We start from the raw sequence: 12635 nt of genomic DNA on the forward strand, positions 1-12635 counted from the left end.
AATTCATTTGAGAATAATGAATTATGTCATCTGAATGTGTCGTATTCATCTTCAAATCGTTTCTAACCATTTTCTCCCAATAGGTTGATTTCATTCTATGTTGCTTTTATCTCCTCTTTCTTGAATATTGCCTATGCGATGAAAAATTCTTCCCTTAGTTTAGGTCATAAGTAGCTTGAATCTTCATTATTTCCTCCTCATTTGTGTATTTATTTGATTTTTTTCTTCACAACATTGAAAGAGCAAATATGTTGGGGCAGTCTTATAGAAGAATTCTGAGATTGATCAGAGCTGTTGATCTAAACCGTCGGATTTGTGTGAAATTTTGAGGATTTTCTCAGATTATAGTCAACCAAACACAGTCAATTTTCAACCGGATTTATCAGTCAGAGTGTGTTTTATGATCAGTATTTTATCTGAAAATTGAAATCGTGCGGATTTAGAAAAACCTCTCAGATTTGAGCTTTTATGATCTGATTGAACTTGGATTTTGATAATTTCCTTCTAAAGTTATTTCCTGTCTCGTACTAAAGTTTGAAAGAAATCCAACAGCTAGATCATTTCTCGAACCAATTTCTAAAGTTATCTATTTTTCTAATTCCGAAAATTCAAATTTTGTTATTCTTGAAATTCGTGGATCTGTCCCGCATCAAGCAACCATCTCACCTTCTTTAGGAGAGTAATAAAAAAAGATCAAATCACAGATTTGGAAAGTTAGGGTAGCAGGGAGAGTAGCGATAAGGGCATCGACTGGCCATTCGGTGGTGGCGGTGGGAAGAGCTTTGCAATAAACAAAGATCAAATTACAAATTTGGACAGTTGAGGGTTGTGGGGACAGGAGCGATATGGCAGGGACTGAACCTGGCGTGGTGGCAATTGGAAGAGTTTTGGGCAGTTGAGGGTAGAGACAACTAACAGATGGGAGTGATGATAGTGCTTGTTGGATAGGTATGTAAATTTGGCAACAAAAGATGTGTTGGATTGCACCAGGTGATGCTTTTGATCTAGGATATATGATTTCCATATGAGGTGAGCCTAACTTTGAAAAGTTCTATTCCTTTTTTTTTTTCATAGGTTAAAGAGAGCAATTGATAAGTTCTATTCTTAAGTTAGAATAAATTAAAAATGCATAATAAGTTGGGAAACATATTGTAATACTTCGCCGAACTAGTTGTGATGCCTGTCTCATTGGTTTTGGTTGTTACTAAACCTAATGCTGCTATTTGCTTTAAGGTGCCCTAGGCTTATTGTACTAGACCTTTTTACCCGTTCCTTCACTTTCTTCCTCCTTCCTGAGTGCTTAAATTCATTTGATTTGCAGGTCATTGATTACTACTCTAAGAACTTTCTATTTCTTCATCTAAAATTGTTCATGGCAGTGCTCTGTTCTATTCTTTTATATCTTAAACAGTGCATCGCACGGTTGGTCCCACTAGTATTATATACATGAATAACGTTAACACACATCCCGTGCTAATTTTCTGTGTACATAATTAGCACAAAATCCATCTCAAACCTTGCACAAGACCCCTTCTATATTACATCGACATAAAACCAAACCTCTACTTGTTTCTACCAAGGAGAATGTTATATATGCTTATTGATACATCCACCCCTTACGGGTAGTGAACTCGGCAATTCAAGTACCAAAGATCACAAACAAACTCCATTTTTCATGGACATGAACTGCCTTCACCAATTAAAGCTGATGGCCTCAAAATGAAGATTATTTACTAAACCAGATGAGCAAATGGTTGCAACCTCATGACGCATCTCTTTGGGGCCAGAAACTAAGACTCCAATGTTAGATCCTTCACACTCCAGTAGCATCCCTGTATGAAAGAGATAAGACCAATTTAAGCACAGTGATTGTTGGAAATTAAGATTTTCATGACAGAATGTTAGAATATTTTCTAGAATTAGGCATAAATATTTATAGATGAATATCATCTTCATCTGATCAAGATGAAACACTGATAGGAAATGGTGCTAATTTGATCAAGATCATCTCCTACAATATCAAACCAGGGCCAACTTCCCATCACTAATCAATCTCAATCAGACGGTAGTAAAATTTAGGTGTTTTTTAACCTGGAAAAGAATGCTTTCCTGGAGCGGAACTCAAAATATTATCGATAGAGTGAAGGAACCAAGAGGACTGGACGCCTTGCCTCGAGAAACATAGAAATGAGAAATAAAATAAGAAAAAAACATAGAGCTTGAAGACCTGAATTCTCTAATGTGCTATTCTCCCTATAAGAGAGATAGAAGCAAATACATAAACAAAGAAGATTTAGTCTCTTAAATCGCTTATGCACTCCTCACTTGGTCAAAAACTACCTTATGCACTCCTCACTTGGTTAAAAATTCTCCGAAAAATGAAATATTTTTAAAAGAATCCAGAGTTTTTATTCCCCATTTTAAACTTTAAAAAATCCCAACTATTGCAAATATTTATCATTTTTCAAGTTAAATGTGAATTTTACGAATTAAATGCGAATTTGACTAATATTCATCAATATACAATTTGTAAATCTAGTGAAATTTTCAAAATTAATGGAAAAAGAAATTGAACACGAATTTGATGAATATTCATCATTATACAATTTGTAAATCTAGTGAAATTTTCAAAATTATTGGAAAAAAGTTGTACTGAAAAATAAACTCACATGCTTCTTGCAAACGCATGCACTTAGCTATCCTTGTATGCTTTATGTTGTGTTTTATTTAGAAAAATATGTGTCTATATATAATAAATATATGAATTTTAGATAGAAAAATACACCCTTTTTCCATTTACCCGAATTTTTCTAACATGTGTTAAAAGTATAAAAGATTAAATAATGCCTTCTCCAACAGCTTAAGTTTTTGGAGTTATTGGTCATTTCACATGGTATCAGAGCGAAGGTCTTGGGTTTAAAACTCCTTGATATATATTAAAAATCCACATGTAATGGCCAACCCAAAAGAGGGGCCACATGTGCCACGTGTAGGCCAACCCTAAAAAGAGGGGCCACATGTGAGGGGAGTGTTAAAGTACAAAAGATTAAATAACTCCTCCAACGGCTTAAGCTTTTTGAGTAATTGGTCGTTTCACAATTTGACTGAGGCTCTGTTTCATCGATGTAAAAGTGGGCAACATAAAACAAATTTTACATCCATTTTACGTGGAAAGAAATGGAGCCTAAGCGAATTATTCCTAAATCAAGTAACTATGATCAAGATCAAGAGGAAAAGTTGCTTACTTTTGAGATTAGGCCTCGCACCAAAGTGCACCTTGCTGTTTTGAGTAAGGGAATGGTGAGGGAGACTCTCGATCTCTCTATCGGCATTGTAAAACCATGAACTTGGTGATGTTGTCGGCGTTGCCACATCCATGTTCTGAATCTGCTTTCCTGCCATGTCGTTTTGTTTCTTCTTCCATAAGGTCACTGCACTTGCTGTGACAACTATGCTGATACAGATGAATAGCATGTTAAGAAGGGCCTTCGCCAAATAAGAGTAGACATTGTTCGTGTTGTGATCAATGGGATATATATAATAATGTGTGAGAATTCCCAGCAAAATGAGGAACATGGCGAAGGAAGTCGAGATTATAATGCCTAGCCAAAGCCAGTCGTTGGGGCCTAAGACCATGGAGATTGGGGCATCCGATGGGCTTGGCTTGAACCAGATGGTTCGAAGGAGCTTCTGGGTGTCCATGGTGGCGCGCACCTTTTCTCTGGTAACGAAGACCTCGAGCTTGAGCTGAATGCGCGATATGTCTGAGTGGGTGCCGGTGATAGGGAGGAGGAGGTCGAGAATGGTGACATCGACGTAGTTCTTGAAGGCACAAATGAGGTGAACCCGCGGAATTGGGCATCCTGACATGGTGCTCCTAAAGATGAGCTCTCTGATTATGGAGATAAATGGAGTGATACCGCTGCCTCCGCTTACCATCACTAGTGCCTCATGTCTGCATTATGAAAAATTCTTTTTTCCATTAGTAAAACCTTTATGAATGAATCATTGCTAAAAACACCTCCAGAAGTAAATTGAATCGCCCGATTCTACTCTATTTTACATTAGCTGAGTTTCATCCAAGTCCGAGTTTTACCCTAGAAAGTCAATCAAGAACTCCTTTTGACTCACCCTAGTTAATGAAAAGTTGATTGTGTCAAGCATTGCTTGGGCTCTAGCCGAGTTTGAGTTTCTAAACATTGGGTTGAACTAGTAGACAAGTGATTTTGACAAGGCATCGACCCGATAATGAAAGATTTTTGTTCAATACCTCAATTAAGAAGCCCTCGTGTAGGCATGACCTAAAACACCTCTAAAAGATCATCCCAAGCAATAAACGCAGTTCTTCAAAGTTTGAATAATTGTTTACTTATGGTTGATTGCTGAAGTGAAATTCTTTGGAAGGAGAGATTGCGGGTCTTATTTTTCTTCATAGCAGGATTGAGGACCTTTGTATCTTGTTCTTCACATATTTTCTGTTTTCCTTTTCTTGCTCTTACCGTCTCGGTCGGGGTTTCTCGCCTTTGTCTTTCATATTTGTTTTAATAAACTCTTCTTACCATTCAAAACAAGTGTAATGATCACACAACCCCGCATCGATGGTATGCAATTTGATGTGTTGGATGTGTTTTAAACCTTCTAAATGAGAAAATTGAAGCAATTCCATTGTTAGATTATTCGATTTTTTGTGCAAACCTAAAGAAGTTGTCAGCAGTAGGTCCATAAGGCCCTTCAATGGAAACATTAAGATGATCAATGGGAGCGGGAGATGAAAGCGTCTGGTAAAGCTTCTGTGACCAATTTCCTCCGCTCTTGATTATGACACTAAGCTTTTCTGGCTCCATGTTGCAATTGGAACTCACAGTGAAAGGATGCCACTGGAAAGAAGAAAGTATTGGAATGTTGATAAACATGATGCTAGTCGGATTGTAGAACAAACCTGCAAAAAAATGTATGATTCATCAATTAAAAGGCAAATCTATCATCTTCAACTATGTTATTTGATCCTAGCCTCACCAGGGCTCTTTGAGAAGTTAAGCTCAACTGTTTCACAAGGTAAGAGGCGAGCGGAAACCAGTCGAACCCTTTTTCGTGATTGTAAGAACCTTAAGTATCGGTCGATCAAGAAGAGATAAACACCGGAAAGAATGATGCAAAAGAATTGAATTCCTACATGCAAGACGTAAAAGAATAGGAAGATAATATAGAGTTGGTGGGTGTAGAAGAACAACTCGAACGCTCTACGCCTGATGCGGGGAAACGCCATAAGCCACATGGTGATTCCGAAGACTAGTGCCAATTCTCCGGCCACATTTGATACGCCGGTGTTGTCCCATTTTAGAATCTGCACCGTTACAGTGAAATCTGTAAGTTTTTAACTTTTAATTTACCATTGGATCACCAATGAAAAACATTCTTTGGCTATGTGAAAATAAAGAAAATTTACAGGGATTGGACTTATGTTTGGAAAAAATAGAAGGTATTCTAAATTTCTAATAACAAGGTAGTTTACTTAGTGTTGTATGGCAAGAAGAATTGGAATGTATTGTTTGACAGTGAAATTCTTTTTAGTTTATAGTTGTTGGAAGTCTAGTGACTTGGAGAAGTAAGAAATGGTAGATCCAGTGCTGAATTAGAGTATTGGTACCCAGCGCAAGGTTTATTTCAGTTACTTTGGCACAAAAATCTCTTGCATGAGTTGGGATTCAACAAAGAAGTCATATGAGTTTGTATTGTGACAATAATCTGTTGTGATTTTCCAAAAAAAAAAAAAACAAGGGATTTGCTAGGGACCATTGCAAAATGCATTTCGCAGATGGTCTGTCGCATCTCAGAGCAGCCACCTCGTAAATGACGACAAAATCTGCTGAAAAGTGAGCCTCTGTGGCTGCTCTGAGATGCAACAGACCATCCGTGAAATGCCTTTTGTGATGGCCCCTAGCAAATCCCAAAAACAATAATAATCTGTTGTATGGTGACAAGAAATGGCTTTGAAAAATAATCTGTTTTATTTTTCCTACCTGAGCCATGTTGTTGGTCAAAGCCCAGTACACTAAAAATAACAAGCCATGTGCAGTGAAGAAGGTCATAGCCATATGCCCAAGCCATATATGGTACTTAATGCTGCCCTCCGATGTAAGCCCAAGGAGCGGCAAAATCGATGGTCCTCGGGCCACCGGAAAGAAGAGAAAGGCACAACAGATGTTCCCAAGAAACCCAAGGTAGAAACCAGTGCTTCTCAGCTTCCTTTCCCACCTGCACACACCACCAACCATCATAATTCAGCATAAAATATGAGCATATATCAAGGGAATTGATATATTGTTTGAATATATCAGATTGATTCTAATAAGATCTGATCGTTGGATCATTACGGTGTTAGATTAGGTTACCTATTAGAACAACCAAGAGGGGAGAACCCAAAAAAAGCAGCAGGAACAAACTGTTGTGAAGGAGTAGAGGGCTAGAGGAGGGTGTTTGGAGGTTTGCACCCTATGATGGTGGCGAGTGGACGGTTAGATCAGCCGTCAGCAAGAGTAAGATGTTGCTAGTGTTGTGCTATGCGTGATCCAATCGACCCACTCTGATACCATGTAAAACTCATTGATTTTCACTTATCTTATTTACCATACAATTAGGCTTAATGAGTGTTTATATAGAACACTCCCTCAAAGAGATAAATATAGAATGATTAAGATAAGAAGGAAAATATATAATCCTAATCTAATCTAACTACCTAATCTAATATAGGTAACCTAATCTAAATCATGGATTCCTTCTGGATTTTAAAAAATACTGTTTGGATAACATCTAGTAACTTTCAAGAATTTAGTATAATGATGTTTGGATGCAGCCCTGAATTTTAAAAACACTGATTTTTGTTTTTAATAATTTCGTAAATATTACTACTTAATAGAACTAGTTGAGAATTAGGAGCAACTCTCCATGGTGGATTTGGATAATACAGTGATAACTAGAGTTCTAGACTGACTCAATGAGTGCACTTGCACTAAACTGCATCTCCAAAATTCTTACATAATAGGAGGGGAGATTCACTACGCTCACCTCGTCCACCTCAATCCCTACTCTATCCATTGCATCTCTCTCACTCATTTCATCAAACATCAGTTGTGCGTTCCAATTATCTACCTCAGACCCTGTTCTTTCCATTGCATCTCTCTCACACATTTCATCAAACAGCAGTAGTACATTCCAATGATCTACATCATAACCACTTCTTTCCCATTTCATCAAACATCAGTTGTACATCCAATGATCTACTTCATTCCCTGCTCTTTCCTTTGCATCTGTCAGACATTTTATCAAACATCAAACGAGCATCCGAATGATGTGCCTCAATCCCTGCTTCTGCATTGCATCTCTCTCTCACACAGATTTCATCAAACATCATCTATTACCACCACGCTTCTGAATCCGCCGTCCTCGGCGCCCCACTCTGTGACGGCTTTCACGCTGGCTTTTTTTTCCAGGGAGCCCTTTCCACAGGTCGCCCCTTCTGTGGTGGCCCACTCTGTGGCAACTTCACTCTGGTGGCTTTGACTCTAGCTTTTTTTATTAGGCAGCTCTTTCCAGGTAGTCCTCTCCACAGGTCGCCCCTCCTGTGACTCTAATAAGGGACGTGGTGGCTGCTCTGATACCAAATGTTAGGTACCTTACTAATACGGCAAAAGCTCCAGAGCTGATAGAACGCGTTAGGCAAGGCCCTTTAAACCTGTCACATACCAGGCTGGGTCCCACCCAGTCCCATACCTAAGCGGCCCCCACTTAGGACAGTAACACTACACCGAAATAAGGGCTTGGGCAACCCGACTCGAGTGAAACCGAGATGACCGGCCGAACTGGGTTGGGGGGGTTGAACTAGGGGTGTGCATTATTCGGTTAAAACCGAGATGACCGGCCGGTTATTTCGGTTCGGTTCCAAGGTATTTCGGTTCGGTTTTGGTTTCGGTTTTTGGAAAACAATATTTCGGTGTTCGGGTTGTGGTTAGGTTTTTGTCAGAAAAAATTCAGCTCAACCGAGAAACCGAAAGTAGAGAAAATGAGAGGGTACTTGAAAAATACTGTAAGCTATCTCCTGTCAGTTCTGCCAGAGATTCTTAAAAAGTAGGCTAAAATAGAGTAACCATTTTTATTTTATTTTTAGGGAAATGTTTTCAGCACTACTGTGTTTTGATGAGGGCACCCCTCACTTTATTAAAAATAAGGTATGGCCCATACCATAGGATGATCCAAACCGTCCATTAGATGGGCCACAGCCTAAGTAGGTTGTGACCCTAAAAATCATTTCCATAGGATGATCTTAACCCTCCGATCTGAATGTTAGAGGGTTGATCGTAACCCTCTTTAGATCGGAGGGTTAGAATCAACCTATGCAAATAATTATTGGGGCACAACCTATTTAGGTTGTGGCCCATCTAATGGACGGTTTGGATCATCCTATGGCACGGGCCATACCGTACTTTTAATAAAGTCAGAGTGCCCTCATCAAAATAAGTAGTGCTGATAACATTTACCTTTTTTTAATTGACAGCAACCTATTTTCCGTGTCCAAGACTCCAACTTCTCCTTTGACTAGGAAGCTACATCAAAACTACGGCTGGCAACGGGGCGGGGCGGGGCCGGATGTTGGGGTCCCCTACCCCTTCCCCTTTGCGGGGAATTTCCCCCCTCCCCTCTATAGGGATGGTGGGGAATCCCCCTCCCCTCCCCGCAGGGAATACCTAATCCCCTTCCCCTCCCCGCATCCTTCGGGGACAAAATCCCCGCCCCGCTCCAACATCACCCCCTCTTTAGTCATTGATACACTGATGATGGGTGTCCCTAATCAACTTGATGCAATTTCAATATATAAAAATGTTATAAACTAACATACTTGTAGACGAAGGAGATATATTTCTTACTCTTCAGAAAATAGCAAAATCCCTTGAAGTACTGACTTGACTCTTGAGTGTCCTCGCAGCAGTCGCACCAACAGGCGTTATAAACCCAAATAGATACCTGAGCAATGTTCAGAGGCTTGGGAATCACCAAAATGCAAAAAGTGAACTGTGTCCCTAACATGAGCAATGTTTCTTTTGTGTGGAGGAATTAAGGAAACCCTAAGTCCCTAGCCAAAATAAAAATGTAATTTATTATTTTATTTTCGCCACCGATGTTGGCACTACGATTTTTTGATAATGGCATACACTCAGCTTGTCTTTATTATTTCAACATCTATCAAAAGGTTATTATAGTTCCCAAAATGCTCTCAGAAGCTAATTAAAACGAAAAGACAAGCTAAGTTTATGTTTGGGGGAATCTTGTAGCCGATCCACAGAGTTTCTAATAGTTTTCCTAAAAAAAAAACACTTAAAAATATACAAAAAAATTGCATTGATTAACGGGACGAGCGGGGCGGGGAGGGGAGGGGACAACTACATCCCCTTCCCCTTCCCCTCCCCGTACCGGGGAATTTTTAAATTCCCCTTCCCCTTCCCCTATCAAATCGGGGAATCCCCGTCCCAAACGGGGCAGGGCGGGGCGGATCCCCTCTTTTTCGGGTGAAATTGCCAGCCCTAATCAAAACTCTCGGTTTGGAGCTCTCATCTAAGTGGGCCCCATCATAATAATGCCCCCATCAAATACCTATAATATCCAAAATGTCTGAAGCCTTTATAAAGACATAAAAGGCTAGTTTTGTCATTAACAAAAAAGCTACTTTTAGGAATCTGTCCAGAGTAATAGAAAGGGGGTGAGGTGAAAAAGTTAGAACTTAAAACTTAGGGTTGTCTTTCCATTTTAGCAACTAAGACTTAAGAGAAAGAAAGAGAGAGAGCAGGTAGGGTTTTCACGTTCTGCACTTCTGCCTCCTGCCACATCTCAACCTCTCAACTCCGGCTCCGGCCACCTCTCAAACCCGGATTTTGTAGTTTTGGATTGTAAAATCCATGAATCCAATCGGATCGTAACAATCCAACTCTGAACTGAATGTGAAAGTGGTTTCCCATCAGACGGCTGTTCCTGTAGCTCCACTCTCGACTTGGATTATAATCCAATAAAGGTCCGCATCTTATCAGATTTAATATGATATATTCTAACATAGATTTAATATGGTGCGTGACTGCGTTCACTGAAGTCATGTATTTTTCAAAATGTGTTGTGCTGCCCACTTTGTAGAATAGTCCAAAGTCCAAACCATCACCATTCATTTGTTAGGCCACAGCATAAGTAGGTTGTACCCGAGAAATTATATGATAAGGGCCTTATAAACACCTACCCATCATCCCATCCTTGATATTTGATCCAACACCAGCTCACCCATCAAGTGAGCTGCTCACCCATCAAGTGAGCTGCTGTTGGATCAAATACACCTTTACGTGTTTTTAAGGCTTTTCATCATATAATTTCTTGGTTCTACCCAGCAAATAATCTCCATATTTAGGATGATCCTAACCGTCCAATCTATAGAGGTTAGGATGGTGCGGCCCAACAAATGAACGGTTTGGATTATCCTAGGAAGTGGAACCCATGGTACTTCTCGAAAAATACTCATATGAAATCTCTATTCTAACATATTTCCATGGCATTTTGTTTGTCTTTTCTTGAAAAATGACTTCATTTTGTGGAAAAGCTAAATTATAAGAGGGTGAAAAATGCAAGTACTCATGAAAAGACAAACAAGAGGGGGTGGAAATATCATTTCTGGTGTATCAAAACCAAGTGGAGCGAATACTGTACTTTTTATCGTGGCTGTGGGAAATTCCCTTGTTGATTTTGGAGAAGCTGACGGTGAGATAAGTGGAGAAGGACCAGATGAGGAGTGCAATAAACATGGAGATAAAGGCCAGCTCCATTGCAGAAACAACTCCAAGAGGACCTTTCACTATAACAGGTCGTTTCCATGAGGCCAGACGATGACTTTTACTGCTGCTGCAACAAGAACATGTGCAAGTAAATCTTTCAATCAATATTTTCCATTACAAAACAGAAAAAATGAGGTGGGTTCATCACAGTGAGAAGAAAACTGAGAGAGAGAGACCCAAGTTGGGTGTTAAAAACTTAAAACCCACTAGCTTTCTATGAGTGTGGGTTCCACGCCAAAGCAAATATCCCACATAGGATGAGTGAAAGGATGTGGATGGGCTTCGGGCACCCTCCCCTTAACGGCTAGATTTTAAGGGTGAGTTCTACCCGGGTCTTAAGTCATAACAAGTGGTATCAGAGATGGGGCATGGTAATCCCGGTGTGTCTTTGAGGACAGAAAAAGCCCTCGGAAAAAAAAGGCTCTTCTATGAGTGCAGACATTCTCAATATAAAAGATATTCATGCAGAGGATTTATCAAGTGCAACTTGTTTGCTACATATTAGAGTGTGATTCCTATGTATTTGAACCATGGATTGTCAGCTCATTGATATCAGCTGTCCAGCTATTAGGCCGTTGCTATGGATCATTTGTGATGTGAACAGTGTACCGATGATCAAATAGTTGAAATAAAAAGAGATTTTTGCCTATGAATCCCTTATCTATGTAAAATATAAACCAGTTAGTTATCAAGAATGATTTAGCCAAATAGTTTAACCATCTAAGAAGCATGGCCAATGAAGTTCCCAAATGCTACTTATCTTTCACATGAATTAGATAATAAACTCTTCTTCACCATTGTATCTAAATGCATGATTGTTTTGCCCTTGATGTAGGAGACGTTTTGGAGATGTTTATCAAAAAGTTAAACTTGTTGGCCATTTCATAACTGAATTAATTGGGAAATATTTTGTAGATTATCTATTTATAGGAAAAAATCCTAACAAAAATCGAAGTATTTATCAGTTAGGATCCTGCCGTCGAAGCCATTGTTTTGATGCAATGGATGAGAGGAACCATTGAATAGACCTCCATTTTAGATGACACCATATAAATGTCCAATCCCTAAAGAGTTACACCAACTACATAGTGTGGTACAGTTGTACCGAACCATTCATCATTCAAATAATTTACACAAAAGAGGGCACCACTGCCGCAATATGCACAAACCTTTCCGTGTAATTGCCACCTTTCTTTCCCAAATGAAGATACACACAACCTAGTGCAGCAATGAATAGGATAGGGAATGTGTATATCAACATGTTTGCACCTATAATAGCAGAAAAAACAATAAGTAAAATGATTGGAAATAGATTTGAAACATAAGTAAACAAAGATTTCGTGAACAGAGAGTTGGGTGAAAAGCCTAACATTGTGTTCCAAAATACTTCGAATCTGTTCTCGTCCTTATGTTTAGCAACCAGTTATTCCTCCAGAGATTTGTGGGTGCCAGAACCCAAACCATCAAGACTCCAAGGAAGCACAGCCCCAACAGCAATCTCATTGCTGCAGTAAGGATCCCTTTTTCTTGAGTAGAAACAGATCCTTTCATCTTTACTAGTTCTTGAGTAATGAAGACTAGAACTGCCTATTTATAGAGACTAGTTTAAATAAGAATAACCAAATTCATGAACCACCCACGACATATTAGTCATATGGTTTACACACTCCCGCACACTCCCCCCACACACAAACACGCGCGAGCGTACACACAAACGCACTCACACTTACAAACATGCACACAATTAAGTTGTTACTTTAATCATTTTTAGAA

At 39.4% G+C, this 12635-nt stretch overlaps 1 protein-coding gene across 2 annotated transcripts; it reads right to left on the reverse strand.

Moving 5' to 3' along the window:
* Window positions 1–1549: 1549 nt before the first annotated feature.
* LOC143887842 (ferric reduction oxidase 2-like) lies at window positions 1550–12412 on the reverse strand. Of its 2 annotated transcripts, none has more exons than XM_077392058.1 (8): window positions 12233–12412; window positions 12032–12131; window positions 10738–10926; window positions 6021–6255; window positions 5017–5344; window positions 4696–4939; window positions 3246–3955; window positions 1550–1832 (listed from the first exon to the last, which is right to left on the reverse strand). In XM_077392058.1, exons 1-8 carry the CDS (start codon window positions 12363–12365, stop codon window positions 1693–1695), a joined length of 2079 nt encoding a protein of 692 aa, XP_077248173.1. In that variant the 5' UTR covers window positions 12366–12412; the 3' UTR covers window positions 1550–1692. The 2 variants fall into 2 exon arrangements, with proteins under 2 accessions (XP_077248173.1, XP_077248172.1); XM_077392057.1 differs by having other exon boundaries at window positions 10738–10929.
* Between the last annotated feature and the right edge of the window lie 223 nt (window positions 12413–12635).

The sequence above is a fragment of the Tasmannia lanceolata genome, unplaced genomic scaffold (genome assembly GCF_043159265.1).
Source record: "Tasmannia lanceolata isolate RefF3 unplaced genomic scaffold, GAP_Taslan_0.1 ptg000012l, whole genome shotgun sequence".
Taxonomy (NCBI): Eukaryota; Viridiplantae; Streptophyta; class Magnoliopsida; order Canellales; family Winteraceae; genus Tasmannia; species Tasmannia lanceolata.